Genomic DNA, 13373 nt, shown 5'->3' on the forward strand with positions numbered 1-13373 from the left:
TCCATTTCGCTGTGCCTGCATTCTCCTACCCCAGGCTTCTGTTCCGATTAGTGTGTGTAATAGCCTTGGATATGTATACTTATGTAATATTGTCTTAGTCCATTTGGGCTGCTGTTACACAATACCACAGACTGGGAGGCTTATAAATAACAGACATTTATTGCTCGCGGTTCCAGAAGCTAGAAGTCCAGTGTCTGCATGCCAGCATGGCCAGGTGAAGGCCCTCTTCTGGCTCACAGACTTACTTACTGCATCTTCACGTAGCAGGAGCTAGGGAGCTCCCTGGGATCTTTTCCCTAAGAGCACTGACCCTATTCGTGAGGACAGGCCCCCTTCAGAACCTAATCACCTCTTAAAGGCCCCATTTACTACTGTTACTTTGGGGGTTAGGATTTTAACATGAATTTTGAGGTGACATTCAGACTATATCAAACATAGAAGCTTTTTTGGCCTTTTTAAGTTTATATAAATGAAATTGTGTTGTTTTTCTTTTTTTTTTGAGAAGAAACACATTTTTATTCAATCAAAAAAATTCCATTAAAACAAAACTGATGTTTTTAAGAGATACTTATTTTATGCATTCTTAGTGTAAAATAATTTATTAAAGTGGATGGTGGAGAGTGTCTTTTTTAAAAAAAATATTGTTGTTCAAGTACAGTTGTCTGCATTTACCCCCCACCACTCCCCCGCACCCCAACCATCCCCACCTCCCTCCCCTGCTTGCATCCCCCCTTGGTTTTGTCTGTGTGTCCTTTATAGTTGTTTCTGAAGCCCCTCCCTCCCACCTTCCCCCCCATTAAGAACAATCTGACAGTAACCAGAGAGGAGGTGGGAGGAAATTGAGTTGTTTCGATTTGAATTTCTCTGCTGGTGAGTTAGAATCTGTGTACTAGTTAACCATTTGAATTTTCATTTTGTTTTTACATTTTTAAAAACGTTCAAGCAGTTTCAAGGCATTTTTCTTTATCCTTCAGATACATGAAACCATGTAGACAGCTTTTACTCTTGTGATCATGCACCTGTGACTAGGTGTCATTTTTTACACTTGTAAATTTTAGGACTATCTTGTCTTCCTTTGTACCACCCTGGTGGTTAAAATAGAAGATACCGTTTCCTAGACCTCAGAAACTTACAACCTTATAAGTTATTATAATACTTTAGTGGTGCTTTATGCTATTCACAACATTTTGTTAAAATTCAGATATTTGCTTACCACGTAAGGAAGCAATTAGGCCATATCCTTAATTTTGCTGAAGAGAAAGTAGAGACCCAGGCTGGTTAAATGATGTGCTTATGCTCTAGTAACTGACGGAGTAAGACTAGTACTTAGATTTCATGTTACGGTGTTCTCCAAATCTGAGTCTCGTTCAGCAAAGCATCTCTAACTCCTCTGTATTTTCTTTTTCTGCCTTATCTCTCCAGTACTTATTGTGAATCTGGGAAGTTCCAAGGCCACTTATGTCTGAATCAGCAGGGTCAGTGAGGGGAGTTGAGTAAAGTGTTTTTGCAGTTATGCTGGAGGAAAGCAGGTGTGAACGAATGTTCATTTATTTTGTTTACCTCTCTGTTATCTAACTGCAGAAGTAATGGATGGCAAATTAAAGAAAATAGAAAATATGAGTAATAAAATGAAGGAGGGCAAATGAAAAAAGCATAGGAGAAATGAAGACATTAACCTATTTGTTTCCTATGGCCTTTCAATTTCTCTCTCTTTTTTTCTTTGTCCTTAAAACTGAATATACAGTTTACATTTTAAATTTTTGATTAAAACAGATTCTATTAATGATACGGTGAAAACACTGTAAGTTAGAAATGGTAGCCAATCTGATCTTAGCCAAAGTCTAAGAAGGACTTTGTTATTTCCTTATTCTGATTTCTGCTAAGGGAGATACTCACTTGCGTACTTTTTACCATGCATGTATGTGTAATCTCTTTGTGAAATATCAAATTATTTCAGGTATTCTATAACACTGTTTAGAAACCTATATATTAATGATGAACATTCTTTGTTAGTGTATATTTTATGTATAAAATTTCCTTCCTTGGGGAAAAAACACATTGCCTGTAAAAATAATTGTCATTTTTAAGAAGAGACCACTGTACTTTTTAAAGATGTTTGATTACTCTTAAGTAATCAAACAGCTTTAAAAAACTGGCAGCCAATACAAATTTATTAATGAGGAAATTTATAATTGAAGAGCCAACCTGAAGAATTAAACAGTAAGATAATGGAATTTAGAGTTGGAAGGAATCTACTTGACATCTGGTCAAAGTCCCTTCTTTTGTGTATGAAGAGACTGAGGCTCAAAGAGGGAAGTGACTTGTTCAAGGTTGAAAAGTTACTCAGTTCCCATACTGGGACCAGAACCTAGTTCTGAAATAAAATTGTCAAAAATAGTACATTAGTGTTAACTCATTAATTGTTATAATTTCTGAGTTTGTTTTTGCCTTTCTTGTTAACTTTACTTTACTTGAAATGATATCTAGTGTTCTAATTTTAAAAATCAGTAACTCTCCATGTAAATGTAAGTAAAACATGAGCACGCTGTGTTTAGCTGTGTCTCACTGTTGTTCCTGATTTATGTTTTTAGGTTAGCAGGCATAAAAAGTTCGACTGTGGGGTTTTGGTTACACAAGTAGCCTCAACGGCAGCAGGTGCCATAGCCCTGCAAAGGTCAGGTAAGTTTTTCCTTTCATTGAGAATTATAATTATTGAAATGAAATGAGCAATCCAATGAAAAATTTAATTGGCATGGTCAAGTATCAGGATATTACTCTAAAGTTATTTTTCCCAAGTTAGGCCTTGGGTAAGAGTAAGTTACAGGGCTTCCTATTTTTCTCTTGTTGTCCATGAAATTCCACTGGGAATCTTCTTTTCCTGTAAATTATATCTAATCAGAATAATGGCACATAGTGAACTAAACTGAGAAATACTTGATGCTTTAAGAAGTTGCCCTCATCTTATAAATTGAAAGGGTATCATCCTCTCTCTTGGTACAGTTGCATCTAAAATTTCTGAATGCTCAGTTTCAGTGGCTTGTGTATGCATCAAAATTTATAATCATAATAGTTTTTACATGTATCATTTTCTTACTCCCTTTCTTCTCTTTCTTTCTTGAAAGCTTCCCTCTTGCCACTTAACTTTTTACCATTGTCTTTGTAGTTTGTAGTCAGCATGTGTCATTCACTGTGGATTGGATTTCTAAGTAGTTCAAATGCTGGGAATTTAAGATATCACATGTTAAAATTATCTGATCCCTGAACTGGAGACAAGATATAATCTCTAATAGAGATGCTATGATTATATTTTTCATGTGTTAGAGTGAATGAATCATAACATAAGTGATCACTATTGAGTCTCTTTTTAAATAAAAGTATTTTCCTATAGCATATTTTGAGTATTTTTGGATGAACTAATTTGGGATACTTGTATGATGAAACAATGTTTTCTGGCAGAATTGTCCTAAACTGAACCACTTTTTTTTTTTTTGACTTAGAATCCAATCCAGTTTATTCAGTAGTCAGGGCACATGGATGAAAGCATTTGGATTTATCTCAGATTTCCCTGTTGGTCAAGTTATTAAACTTCTGAACCTCATAATACCAAATGTTTCATGAGAAAGTTAGATGCAATTTTTCATAGGGCAAAGAAAGAAAGATTAACACCCTTTGAGTTCTTAGATATGATAGACACCCTGTGGTGTCTTAGGTATGGTGTTAGGAACTCTGCAGATAAGATCCTATTTATACCTCGTAGCAACCCTGGAATGTAGCATGATTTCAGTTTTCAAATGGGGGAATTGTTGCTCTGGGAAGTGTAGGGAGTTTTCTAAAGACGTGCACCAGTAAACTGTCAGGTTTGTAGTTTGAACCCTGGTCATCGAAATTTCAGAGCATTTTCTTCTTTTTGTATCTAGAGGGTGCTTTCTACTCAGATATTTTTATTATAAAATTACTGATTTGATGATTAGATGTTCTTTTTTTAAAGTATTTTATTTATTTATCTTTAGAGAGGAAGGGAAGGAGAGAAATATCAATGTATGTTTGCCTCTTGTGAGTCCCCTCCTGGGAACTGGCCTGCAACCCAGGCATGTGCCCTGACTGGGAATCAAACCGAGATCGTGTGGTTTGCAGGCCCGCACTCAATTCACTGAGCTACACCAGCCAGGGCTAGATGTTCTGTTTTACATGTTCTCATATGATATGATTCTTCATACAGGCACTTAATAATCATGCTTAATAATCACTTTCGTTTAGATATGTGAGTCATTTAGACTCATAAGAATTTAAAGATGGTACTGAGCCAAACATGTGAAATGGAGAACTATTATAATGGAATTACAAAAAACACTTGCAATAAGGGAACCTACACTATTCAGATGTCTACCCTGCCCCTTAATACCTTCTTCCGCACACACACACCCCACTGTCAGTCTGCCTTTCATTGTTGGCTCATTTAGAGAGTCAAGTATAAGCCTTATTGTTTTTAAAAAAACATGCTCAGAAAAGTTATTGTCCAGAGGATAAAATCTGGGACTCAAAATTCATCTCAAAGGAAAATAATTCAGAATTTTATCAGTATACAGTATTACGATAATGAGGTATAAAAGTATATTAGCTATAGCAAATATAATTTCTACCAAGTTTGGAGGTAATTATGTGTCTGGTCAGCTTGGACCAGTTTTGTCTGAGGGATAATTGTATCTTTCCTACATAATCCAATGAAATAGTATACTATAAATATGATACAAAATCATCTTTTTTAGGGTTTGTTAATGCACTCGTGACTGAGTTGTGGGCCAATCTGGAGTGTGGAAGGGACGATGTTAGAGTGACCCATCCCAGAGCTACCCCAGTGGGTCCTATTGACCAGAGCTGTCAAAAGGTAAGGAATGCTTGGGTTTATCTAATAAAAATGCAGGCTTTAAGTGTCTGTGTTAGAAATTAATTTGTCCAGACTTTATTCAGTTACAGGCAGCAGACTTTTCTAATGTTTTTCTTTCCTCTTTTTCATTTCCAAATTTAAAAAATTCACAATAAATTTAATGAATGGTAGAAATACTAGGGTTCTCTGGGTGTCATGTCTGGAAGGATGTTATTTTTGCATAATATTTTATTATAAATTTTCTTTTTTAATAAAGAGTAGTAGTCATCAAGACATGTCACACAATAAGCAACACGCAAAATACCTGAAACAAAAAACAACCAATCAAAATAAAACAAGTGAGGAATCTTTTGGCTACTGAGCTCAAATATAATAGAAAATTTTTAGGAGTATTTGAAGAAGGTATAGGCAGAGAGAAGATGCCATCATTCAGAGTAATGTGGCAAAACGAACAAAGAAACAAATAAACTCTTAAGCACTCACACAATGTTCTGTTATAATTCAGTGGCTTTTACATACTTAACATGTTCTCCAAATTTTACTTAAAAGAAATGATGATTCCTGGCTTTGACTTTACGGTAGCCTGGAGAATTTTCATTCAAGTGGTATCACAAAATTATCAAAATTAAAACACAGAATAGAAGCATGCTTTCTGTCATTGTAAACTAGTTTCCTCCTGGGAAAAACACAAACTCAGGAAAAATAACTTAAAATCAGTTGTTTTTTGTGAATAACAAAAATAGACAAAAAATGGAGGGGAGTCAATACAGATGAAAAGAATGATACTGCTTGACATTCCAGATGTAACAGATACTTGCTCAAGGGCGAGTATTGGTGCTCTACTGAAAATCCCCGTAGGTATTAAAGAACATTAAGGGGATATTACGATTGGCTTTATGCCATGAATTCAACAGCTAATAAAATTGGCAGACTTCTTAAGAACTGTGCTTACTATCCTGGCTGGGTCGCTCAGTTGTTTGGAGCTTCATCCCATACATCAAAAAGGTTGTGGGTTCCATTTCTGCTCAGAGCATATACGTAGGTTGTGGGTTAGATACCCAGTCAGGGTCCGTATAGGAGGCAACTGATTGATGTTTCTTTTTCACATTGATGTTTCCCTCTCTCTTTCTCTCTCTCTCAAATCAAGAAATGTATCTGTGGGTGAGGATTAAAAAATACACTTACCACTCTGGCTGTATGGCTGAGTGGATTGAGCACTGGCCTGGGAACCAAATGGTTGCTGGTTTGATTCCCAGTCAGGACACATGCCTGGGTTGTGGGCCAGGTCCCCAGGCCTGGTGTGCAAGAGGCAACCACACATTGATGTTTCTCTTCCTCACTTTTTCCCTGCCTTCCCTTCTGTCTAAAAATAAGTAAATAAAATCTTTAAAAATATATACTTACCACAATTGACCTAATATAAAATATAAAATCTTAATTACTATGTATTGGTTAAAGAAATTTAATTCATTATCAAAAACCTTCCCACAAAGAGCCTTTCTGCACTCCCCAGAGAGGGAACCGTGTGGCATTGTTCTCGGTTTCCACATGACTTAAACAGAAACTGTCTCAATGTCCAGAGACCTTGATGTCCTGCAAGTGAAGCAGAGGGATGTCTTCAAATTCCTCCCAGCAGGAACCCACTGAGGTGGCACCGACACTGACTTCCGAGTCAAGTGGCACAGGTACAGAAGGAAAAATGGCGGCATCTGCACCCTAAATCTGAAGAGGACTCGGGAGGAGCTTCTGCCTGCAGTTTGTGCAGTTGTTGCCACTGAAACCCCCTGCCGTCAATGTCCCCTCCTGCAGGGAGCTGTGCTGAAGCTTGCTGCTGCCACTGCAGTCACCCCATCATCCGCACTTCACTCCTGGAACCCTCACTAACCAAACCTGGGCAGGCAGCCTTCTGGGAGCCGACTTCTGGGTGTTATTGATCCCAGGGCTGACCACCAGCCTCTCACAGAGGCGCCTTATGTCCACCTGACCACCGTTGCTCTGTGTCACACAGGCTCTCCTCTGCACTTTGTGGACATTGTCAACCCTGGCAACCACAGGGGTGCTGCTCAGTGGGTCTGATGTGGTGCATGCTGGCCCCTGGAAGTACTGCACATGTGTAGCACAATCTCTCATGAACACCCATGGGAGTTCCTGCCTGATCTCTACTTCTACAGAGATCCTGAAGAGATTGAGAAGGAAGAGCAGGCCTCTGCTAAAAAGGCCATGACTAAGTAAGAATTTCAGGGTGCATGGTCTGTTCTGGCTCCCAAGTTCACTGCTGCCCAGCCTGAGGTCACAGACTGGTCTGAAGGCACAGGTGTCCTCTGTGCCTATTCCGCAGTTTCCTACTGAAGACTCAGCTGCTGCTGAAGATGGGTTTGCAGCCCACACTGCACAGGCCACTGAGTGGGTAGGAACAACCACTGAGTGGTCTTAAGCTGTTCTTTTACAAACTCTTAGACTGGGAATTTTCATCATCATTAGCCATTGCAGAGATGCAAACTAAAACAGCAGTGAGATATCACTTCATACTGGTCAGAATGGCCATCATTAACAATTCAACTTACAACAAGTGCTGGCAAGATTGTGGAGAAAAGAGAACCCTAATGTATTGTTGGTGGGAATGTAGACTAGTGCAGCTGCTGTGGAAAACAGTATGAATTTCCTCAAAAAAATTAAAATGGAACTGCCTTGCAATGCAGCGATTCTACTTCTGGGACTATACACTAAGAATCTTGAATCACCAATTCAGAGGTCGTATGCACCCCAATGCTCATAGTAGCATTGTTTACAATAGCCAAGTGCTAGAAACAGCCTAAGTGCTCATCAGTAAATGAGTGGATCAAAAAACTATGGTCCATTAACATAATGGAATACTATGCAGCAGAAAGATAAAAGGAGCTCCTACCCTTTGTGACAACATGAATGGAACTAGAGAGCATTATGTCAAATGAAATAAGCCAGGTGATCAAAGACAAATACCATATGATCTCACTTACAAAAGGAACCTAGTAAAAAAACCAAACAAATAAGCAAAATAGAACCAGAGACTTGGAAATAAAGAACAAATTGATAGTGACTAGAGAGGAGGGGAGGGAGGATGATGGGAAAGAAGAACCCAAGCAAAGGAACATGGATAGAGGATTCATTGGTATAGACAATAGGGGGATTGAATGCAGGAGTGTGGCAGACAGGGTAGGGGTGAGCAATGGGGGAAAGGCAAGACAACTGTAACTGAACAATGCTAAATAAAAATTAAAAAAATAATGAAAACATGGACGTAAGGTTGATGGAAAATAAAATTTCTAAAAAATAGAAAAGAACAACCCTTCCTACAAAGAAAACCAGATAGTTCTTCACCAGTGCATTCTATGAAACTTTTATAGGAGGAAGAGCACCAATCACACACACACACACACACACACACACTCACTTTCAGAAAACAGAGGTAGAGGACTCAGTTTCCAACTTATGTTATGCCAGCAGAACCCTGACATGGAAACCAGACAAATATTTCCAAAGAATAAACTGACTAATATATTTGATTAATATAGACTTAAAATGTTAACAAACTATCAAATTGCATCTAACAATATGTAAAAGGACCATTTAATATAATCAAGTGGGGTTTATCCTAAACCTACAAAGTTGGGTTAACATTCTAAAATGAAACTCTACTTCACCATATTGACAGAATAAAGAGAAAATTTATACAATGATTTCAATAGATATGGAAACAGCATTTGAGAAAACTTAATACGCATTTATAAATCTCATCAGATTTAATCATCATTTGATAAGTGTTGTCTTTGAAAAACATACATCTTCAACATTTAATGGTGAAATAATGAACAAAATTTGTTTACTCTTAGCACTTTTCAATATTGTATTAGATCTTTGTGCAGTGAGGCAAGAAAAAATAGAAAGGATATAGATTGGAAAGATGTGTAAAATATATTTGAAAATAGTTTGATTTTTCTCATCCCAAGACAAACAAAAATTTGCCTTTGAATCACTTTCTGATTACTTCATTAAACACTTTAAAAATACATGTCTGATATGATAATTGATACTATGTTATTCTTAGAACTTCCAAATTCTGATTTGTTTTTTCCTCCCAGTTTTGTCTGTCTTTAAAACCATTTTCTTTCATAACATTCTGTTTAATTTATACAATGTAATTCCCATTACTTTCTGGAAACACTATGTTAGTTCCCTCCTTTTCTGAAATGATAAAGATAGAGCTAATTAACATAGTACCTCCACCTGCTTGCCTGCTACCTCTGCAGTGCTCTCTCTCACTTCCCCTGCTTTGCTTTATAGTGTCACCCCCCTGATATCCTCCCACTCAATAGTGTAACAGCATCCGGTAGTTAAGGTGCTGCTTTGGATCATCTCATAGGTCATCTCATCTCATTTGTCCTGTACTACACTGTGAGTCCTTGAGGGCAGAGAACATTGTTTCATTCATACTATTATTCTTAGCATCTGGCACAATTGCTGATGATAAGCTGGCATTAAAATACTTCAAATGGCTAAATTAGTGAATGGATGATCATTATCAATCTGACGGATTTTGATTTCATAAGAAAAAGTTCTTGGCTTTAGGTTTAATGGTATGCTGTAGTCTTAAAATATATAAAACATTTGACCTTCTACCACTTGTCATTACAACACAGAATCCCATTCTTCAAAACATCACTGAAACAGAATTATGTTTTGTGCTAAGCTAAATTTCAGGATAATTAACATCTTTGGTTATGTTTGTGGGAACCAGTGATTGCATTGTAAACATTTTCCTGAGTTCTGGGAGTGCTCAGCACATCACCGGTTTGCAGTGTGCCAGTGTCTGTCACAGATGCTCCCTAGGAGAGAAACCGATTTCCTTTTGCTAGAAACAAGCTGCTGAAATCTTAAGTTGCTTTAAAGTATTGCTTAGGTTGTTTTAGTTCAAATACAAGTACTGAATTGTTTTCACCTGGGGTTCTACATAATTTTAGAGTAGTGTTATGATTTTATTTAGAGTACCAGCAGTTATGATTCTATTATGTGGTCCATATTGTTTTGTTTCTTAGGTAGGGGAAGCTACATAAATACCAAAGGAATTTTCTTGTGTAAATCATATAAAAGCCCTCAATATCATATTGATATGTGTGATTTGTAAAGATCATATATTTTTATAGATAGTGTAAGTTGTCAAAAAGGACATTTATTAAATTTTTTTAGTACTCTTTCTCGTTATAATAGGTGAGAAAGATGTTTTAAACATAAAGTAATAAGTAGATAATATCTACTTATTACTGGATTAATATTAAGGACATTTATGAAGTATTTGTATTTTCAAATTGTAAAGCATTTAAAGCTTATATTTTATGATAAATTAGATTAATACACAACTGTTATGACATCCGTTTCAGTCAGCTTTTCTAGTCAGCACCCTGGTGATTAGTGAATTTTTGCAGTGTTTCCCTGTGTGGCTCTATCTCTGTAGTTTTGCTATAGTTCATTTTATATATAATTAATGGATATATTATTCAAACATCCTTTCCTTCACATCTGTTTTGTTCCCTCCTCTATAGTGCATATTTTTAGCATAGTGTTATCTTTAAGTAGGCATTAATTAAATGGCTTCTGTGCAATTAAATTTATTTATTGTACTTTATGCTAATGTTATTGCTATCCAAATAAATATTCATTTAAACCATAAGTATGTTATTTTCTTCTTAGAATTGGTTATAAATTTCCTCTTCATTTTATGGAATATTTATGGGAAAAAGGAAAGCTTTTAAATATTTTGATGTGAGTTCATTTTTCATCTTGTAGCAATATTTTTTTAAAAGATTTTATTTATTTATCTTTGGAGGAGAAGGGAAGGAGAGAAATATCAATGTATGGTCGCCTCTCATGAGTCCCCTGCTGGGAAGTGGCCTGCAACCCAGGCATGTGCCCTGACTGGGAATTGAACCACCATCGTGTGGTTCGCGGGCTTGCGCTCAATCCACTGAGCTACACCAGCCAGGGCAGCATTTGTTAAAAACCAGTGTGTGTGTGAATTAACCACTGTTAAGTAACATCGCTTTTGGTATATTAAAGGAAAGGTTATGAAATGAGCTATGCCTTCCGGGTCCTCAAACATGGCATATGGAGCAAGGGTGATACTGTTAAATAATATCTGAAGATTTTTTGGTGATTTTTACTGAGTAATCTTAGCCTGGAAATACAGATTAGTTTTATGACCAACTTTCTGATTGTGTGTCTTTGGCCAGGTCTCTTCGGTTTTCTGGTTCTTAAGTTTTCTCATTTATTAAATGAAAGATTGAATGAACTCTTCTTTCTAATTTTCTGAATGTTCTTACTCTAGTGAAAATTCTCAATTTGATTCTTAAATTTTCTGAATCTAGTAAGAAATTTTAAAAACAATGAACAGGAAATTTAATAGTTATAAGTACAATTAATAAAAAAAACTATAACATGTATGTATTGGCAAGATGCAGGGCTTCTAGACATGGGTAGAGTTAATTGGAAAGGCTTCTAGAACAAAACTGGTGTGAAAGCTTACGAAGTGGGACAATGAGGATGTGGGAGGAAGGAGGGGCATATTTGTAGACAAGCAAAGTTTATGTGGCAGTCACTTGGAGAAGACCACAGGCAGGTTTGATTGAAGCAGTGACTTCACGCTGAGGATTAATAGGAAAGGAGGCTTTTGAGCCTGTGAAGAGAAGAAAGGTTTAATTAGTAAAGCACATTATATATGTCATGTTAGGGAGTTAGTTTTGATGTTTAGTGATGGGCAACCACTGCGTGTTTTTGTATAGGGGATCCGAAGAAGGAAATGCACCTGAGAAAAATATTCAGGTTGTCTTTAAGACGAAGTGAGGGTGGGAGCTTAAAAACTTCATGGATAGATAACTTGAAAAGATTGCCCCAGAAAATGAGCCGCTTTTGATAGGGAAAGCCTTAGCTTTTTAAAATTAATTATAATTAAATTAGTTGGACTTCCAGTGAATGTAGTTAAAGGATAAAGATGACTTTGTGACATAAGTGAAGAATATATAAAATGTATTATCTTGCTCCAAACTCCCTACTTCACTGATATTTCTCATACATCAGATATAACAAATGCAAAGAATGAGAAATATGGATCTTTTTTTCTCAGAATGAAACTTTTCAGGAGATACATGACATTTTAAAGTATTTTCCAATTCTCAACTAATTTCAATAGTTATTAAAATTAATAATTATTATTTTTCATGTTAATTAACTATTTTATACTTATTATAGTACATATTTCACATTTATGTGGATTAATTAGGCTTATTTAAAAAAATTCTTACAGTCAGACTGCTATAAAACTTTACATTAATGATTCTTCTGTGGGTGTGGTTAAAAAAATGAACTATTTAAATGACTGTTCCTTCTCCCTCCCCTAGTCTTTTCTAGCACTGGTGAACTTCTTATCCTGTCCTGCTATTTATGAGCTGGCGGGCAATCAAGATCTTCCTAATAAAGCAGAATATTCTTTTCGTGAAGTTCCCACATGTATTATTGTAAGTAATTTTCTTTTCATTTGTATCTTTTGTAAATAATACTTTTGGAACTTGGTAGTAAAAATGCAGTTTGACAAAAAAAAAGGAACACTATTTAATGGCACTTAAAGACTGATTTGTTTACCCATGGAATATCAACTTGTGCATTATTTGTGAATTACTTGTGAATGGAACCTCATTCCATGTTTACCCATGGAATATCAACTTCTGAATATTTGTGAATTATTTGTGAATGGAACCTTTGATCCAAAGAGTTGCAACACCTATTGGAATGAGTACAAGGTTAATACTCCCCAAAAAGGAAAGAGATTAGGCAAATAAAATATGTGTATGAATGAATTTTAGATGACTTATTATGTTACTAGTCACATCAGTGTTGCTCCTTTATTGGGTAGGATAATTAGGAATAAATTGTATTCAAAGAGTACAATATATTTTCTTGTATTTTAATGAACTACATATTAACTGCCCCTTGAGGGCAGTATATACATATTTATTTCCTTTGAGATTTATTTCATAATCATACTCCCAGACTGGTGACTTGTTTTAGTGACCTAGAGATATTTAATTCCTCATCTTTGGGTAAGTTTATGAATTGACACACATAAATATGTATATGTGCATTAGTAAAGAATTATTTGATTAATACTGAGATTCCATTATTAATCCTTATTTTTTGTTTTTCTGGTCACTTGTCCACTGTGTTGTTTTTTTAAACATAGTTTTGTTCTCTTGAATACTTTTAGTTCTTGTTAACTCTAAAACTTTAATTTTTTAAAACTTTCTCTACTATGGGAAATTTTTGATATTTTACCTGAGTAAAATATGAAGATAGGGACTTCTATCACTCAATTTTTATTTTATATTCTCCATTCCTTGAAGTGTTCCAATTTTAACTTGTGCTTATTTGTACCATGACACATCTGGTAGTTTTATAATTAGCC

General features: G+C 35.9%; 1 protein-coding gene and 1 pseudogene across 2 annotated transcripts in view; both read left to right on the forward strand.

Moving 5' to 3' along the window:
• Positions 1-13373, forward strand: part of TBC1D32 (TBC1 domain family member 32) — a 181799-nt gene that overhangs the window by 62280 nt on the left and 106146 nt on the right. For both annotated transcript variants that reach the window (XM_037045843.1, XM_037045842.1), the window contains exons 20-22: positions 2592-2679; positions 4767-4885; positions 12313-12429. In XM_037045843.1, the coding sequence (XP_036901738.1) occupies positions 2592-2679; positions 4767-4885; positions 12313-12429 (324 nt within the window). The remainder of the gene's footprint in view (positions 1-2591; positions 2680-4766; positions 4886-12312; positions 12430-13373) is intronic.
• On the forward strand, positions 6458-7319 carry LOC118986743 (40S ribosomal protein SA-like; annotated as a pseudogene).

Source organism: Sturnira hondurensis, unplaced genomic scaffold, assembly GCF_014824575.4.
Source record: "Sturnira hondurensis isolate 20B ecotype Veracruz unplaced genomic scaffold, ASM1482457v3 Scaffold0004474, whole genome shotgun sequence".
NCBI classification, from domain to species: Eukaryota; Metazoa; Chordata; class Mammalia; order Chiroptera; family Phyllostomidae; genus Sturnira; species Sturnira hondurensis.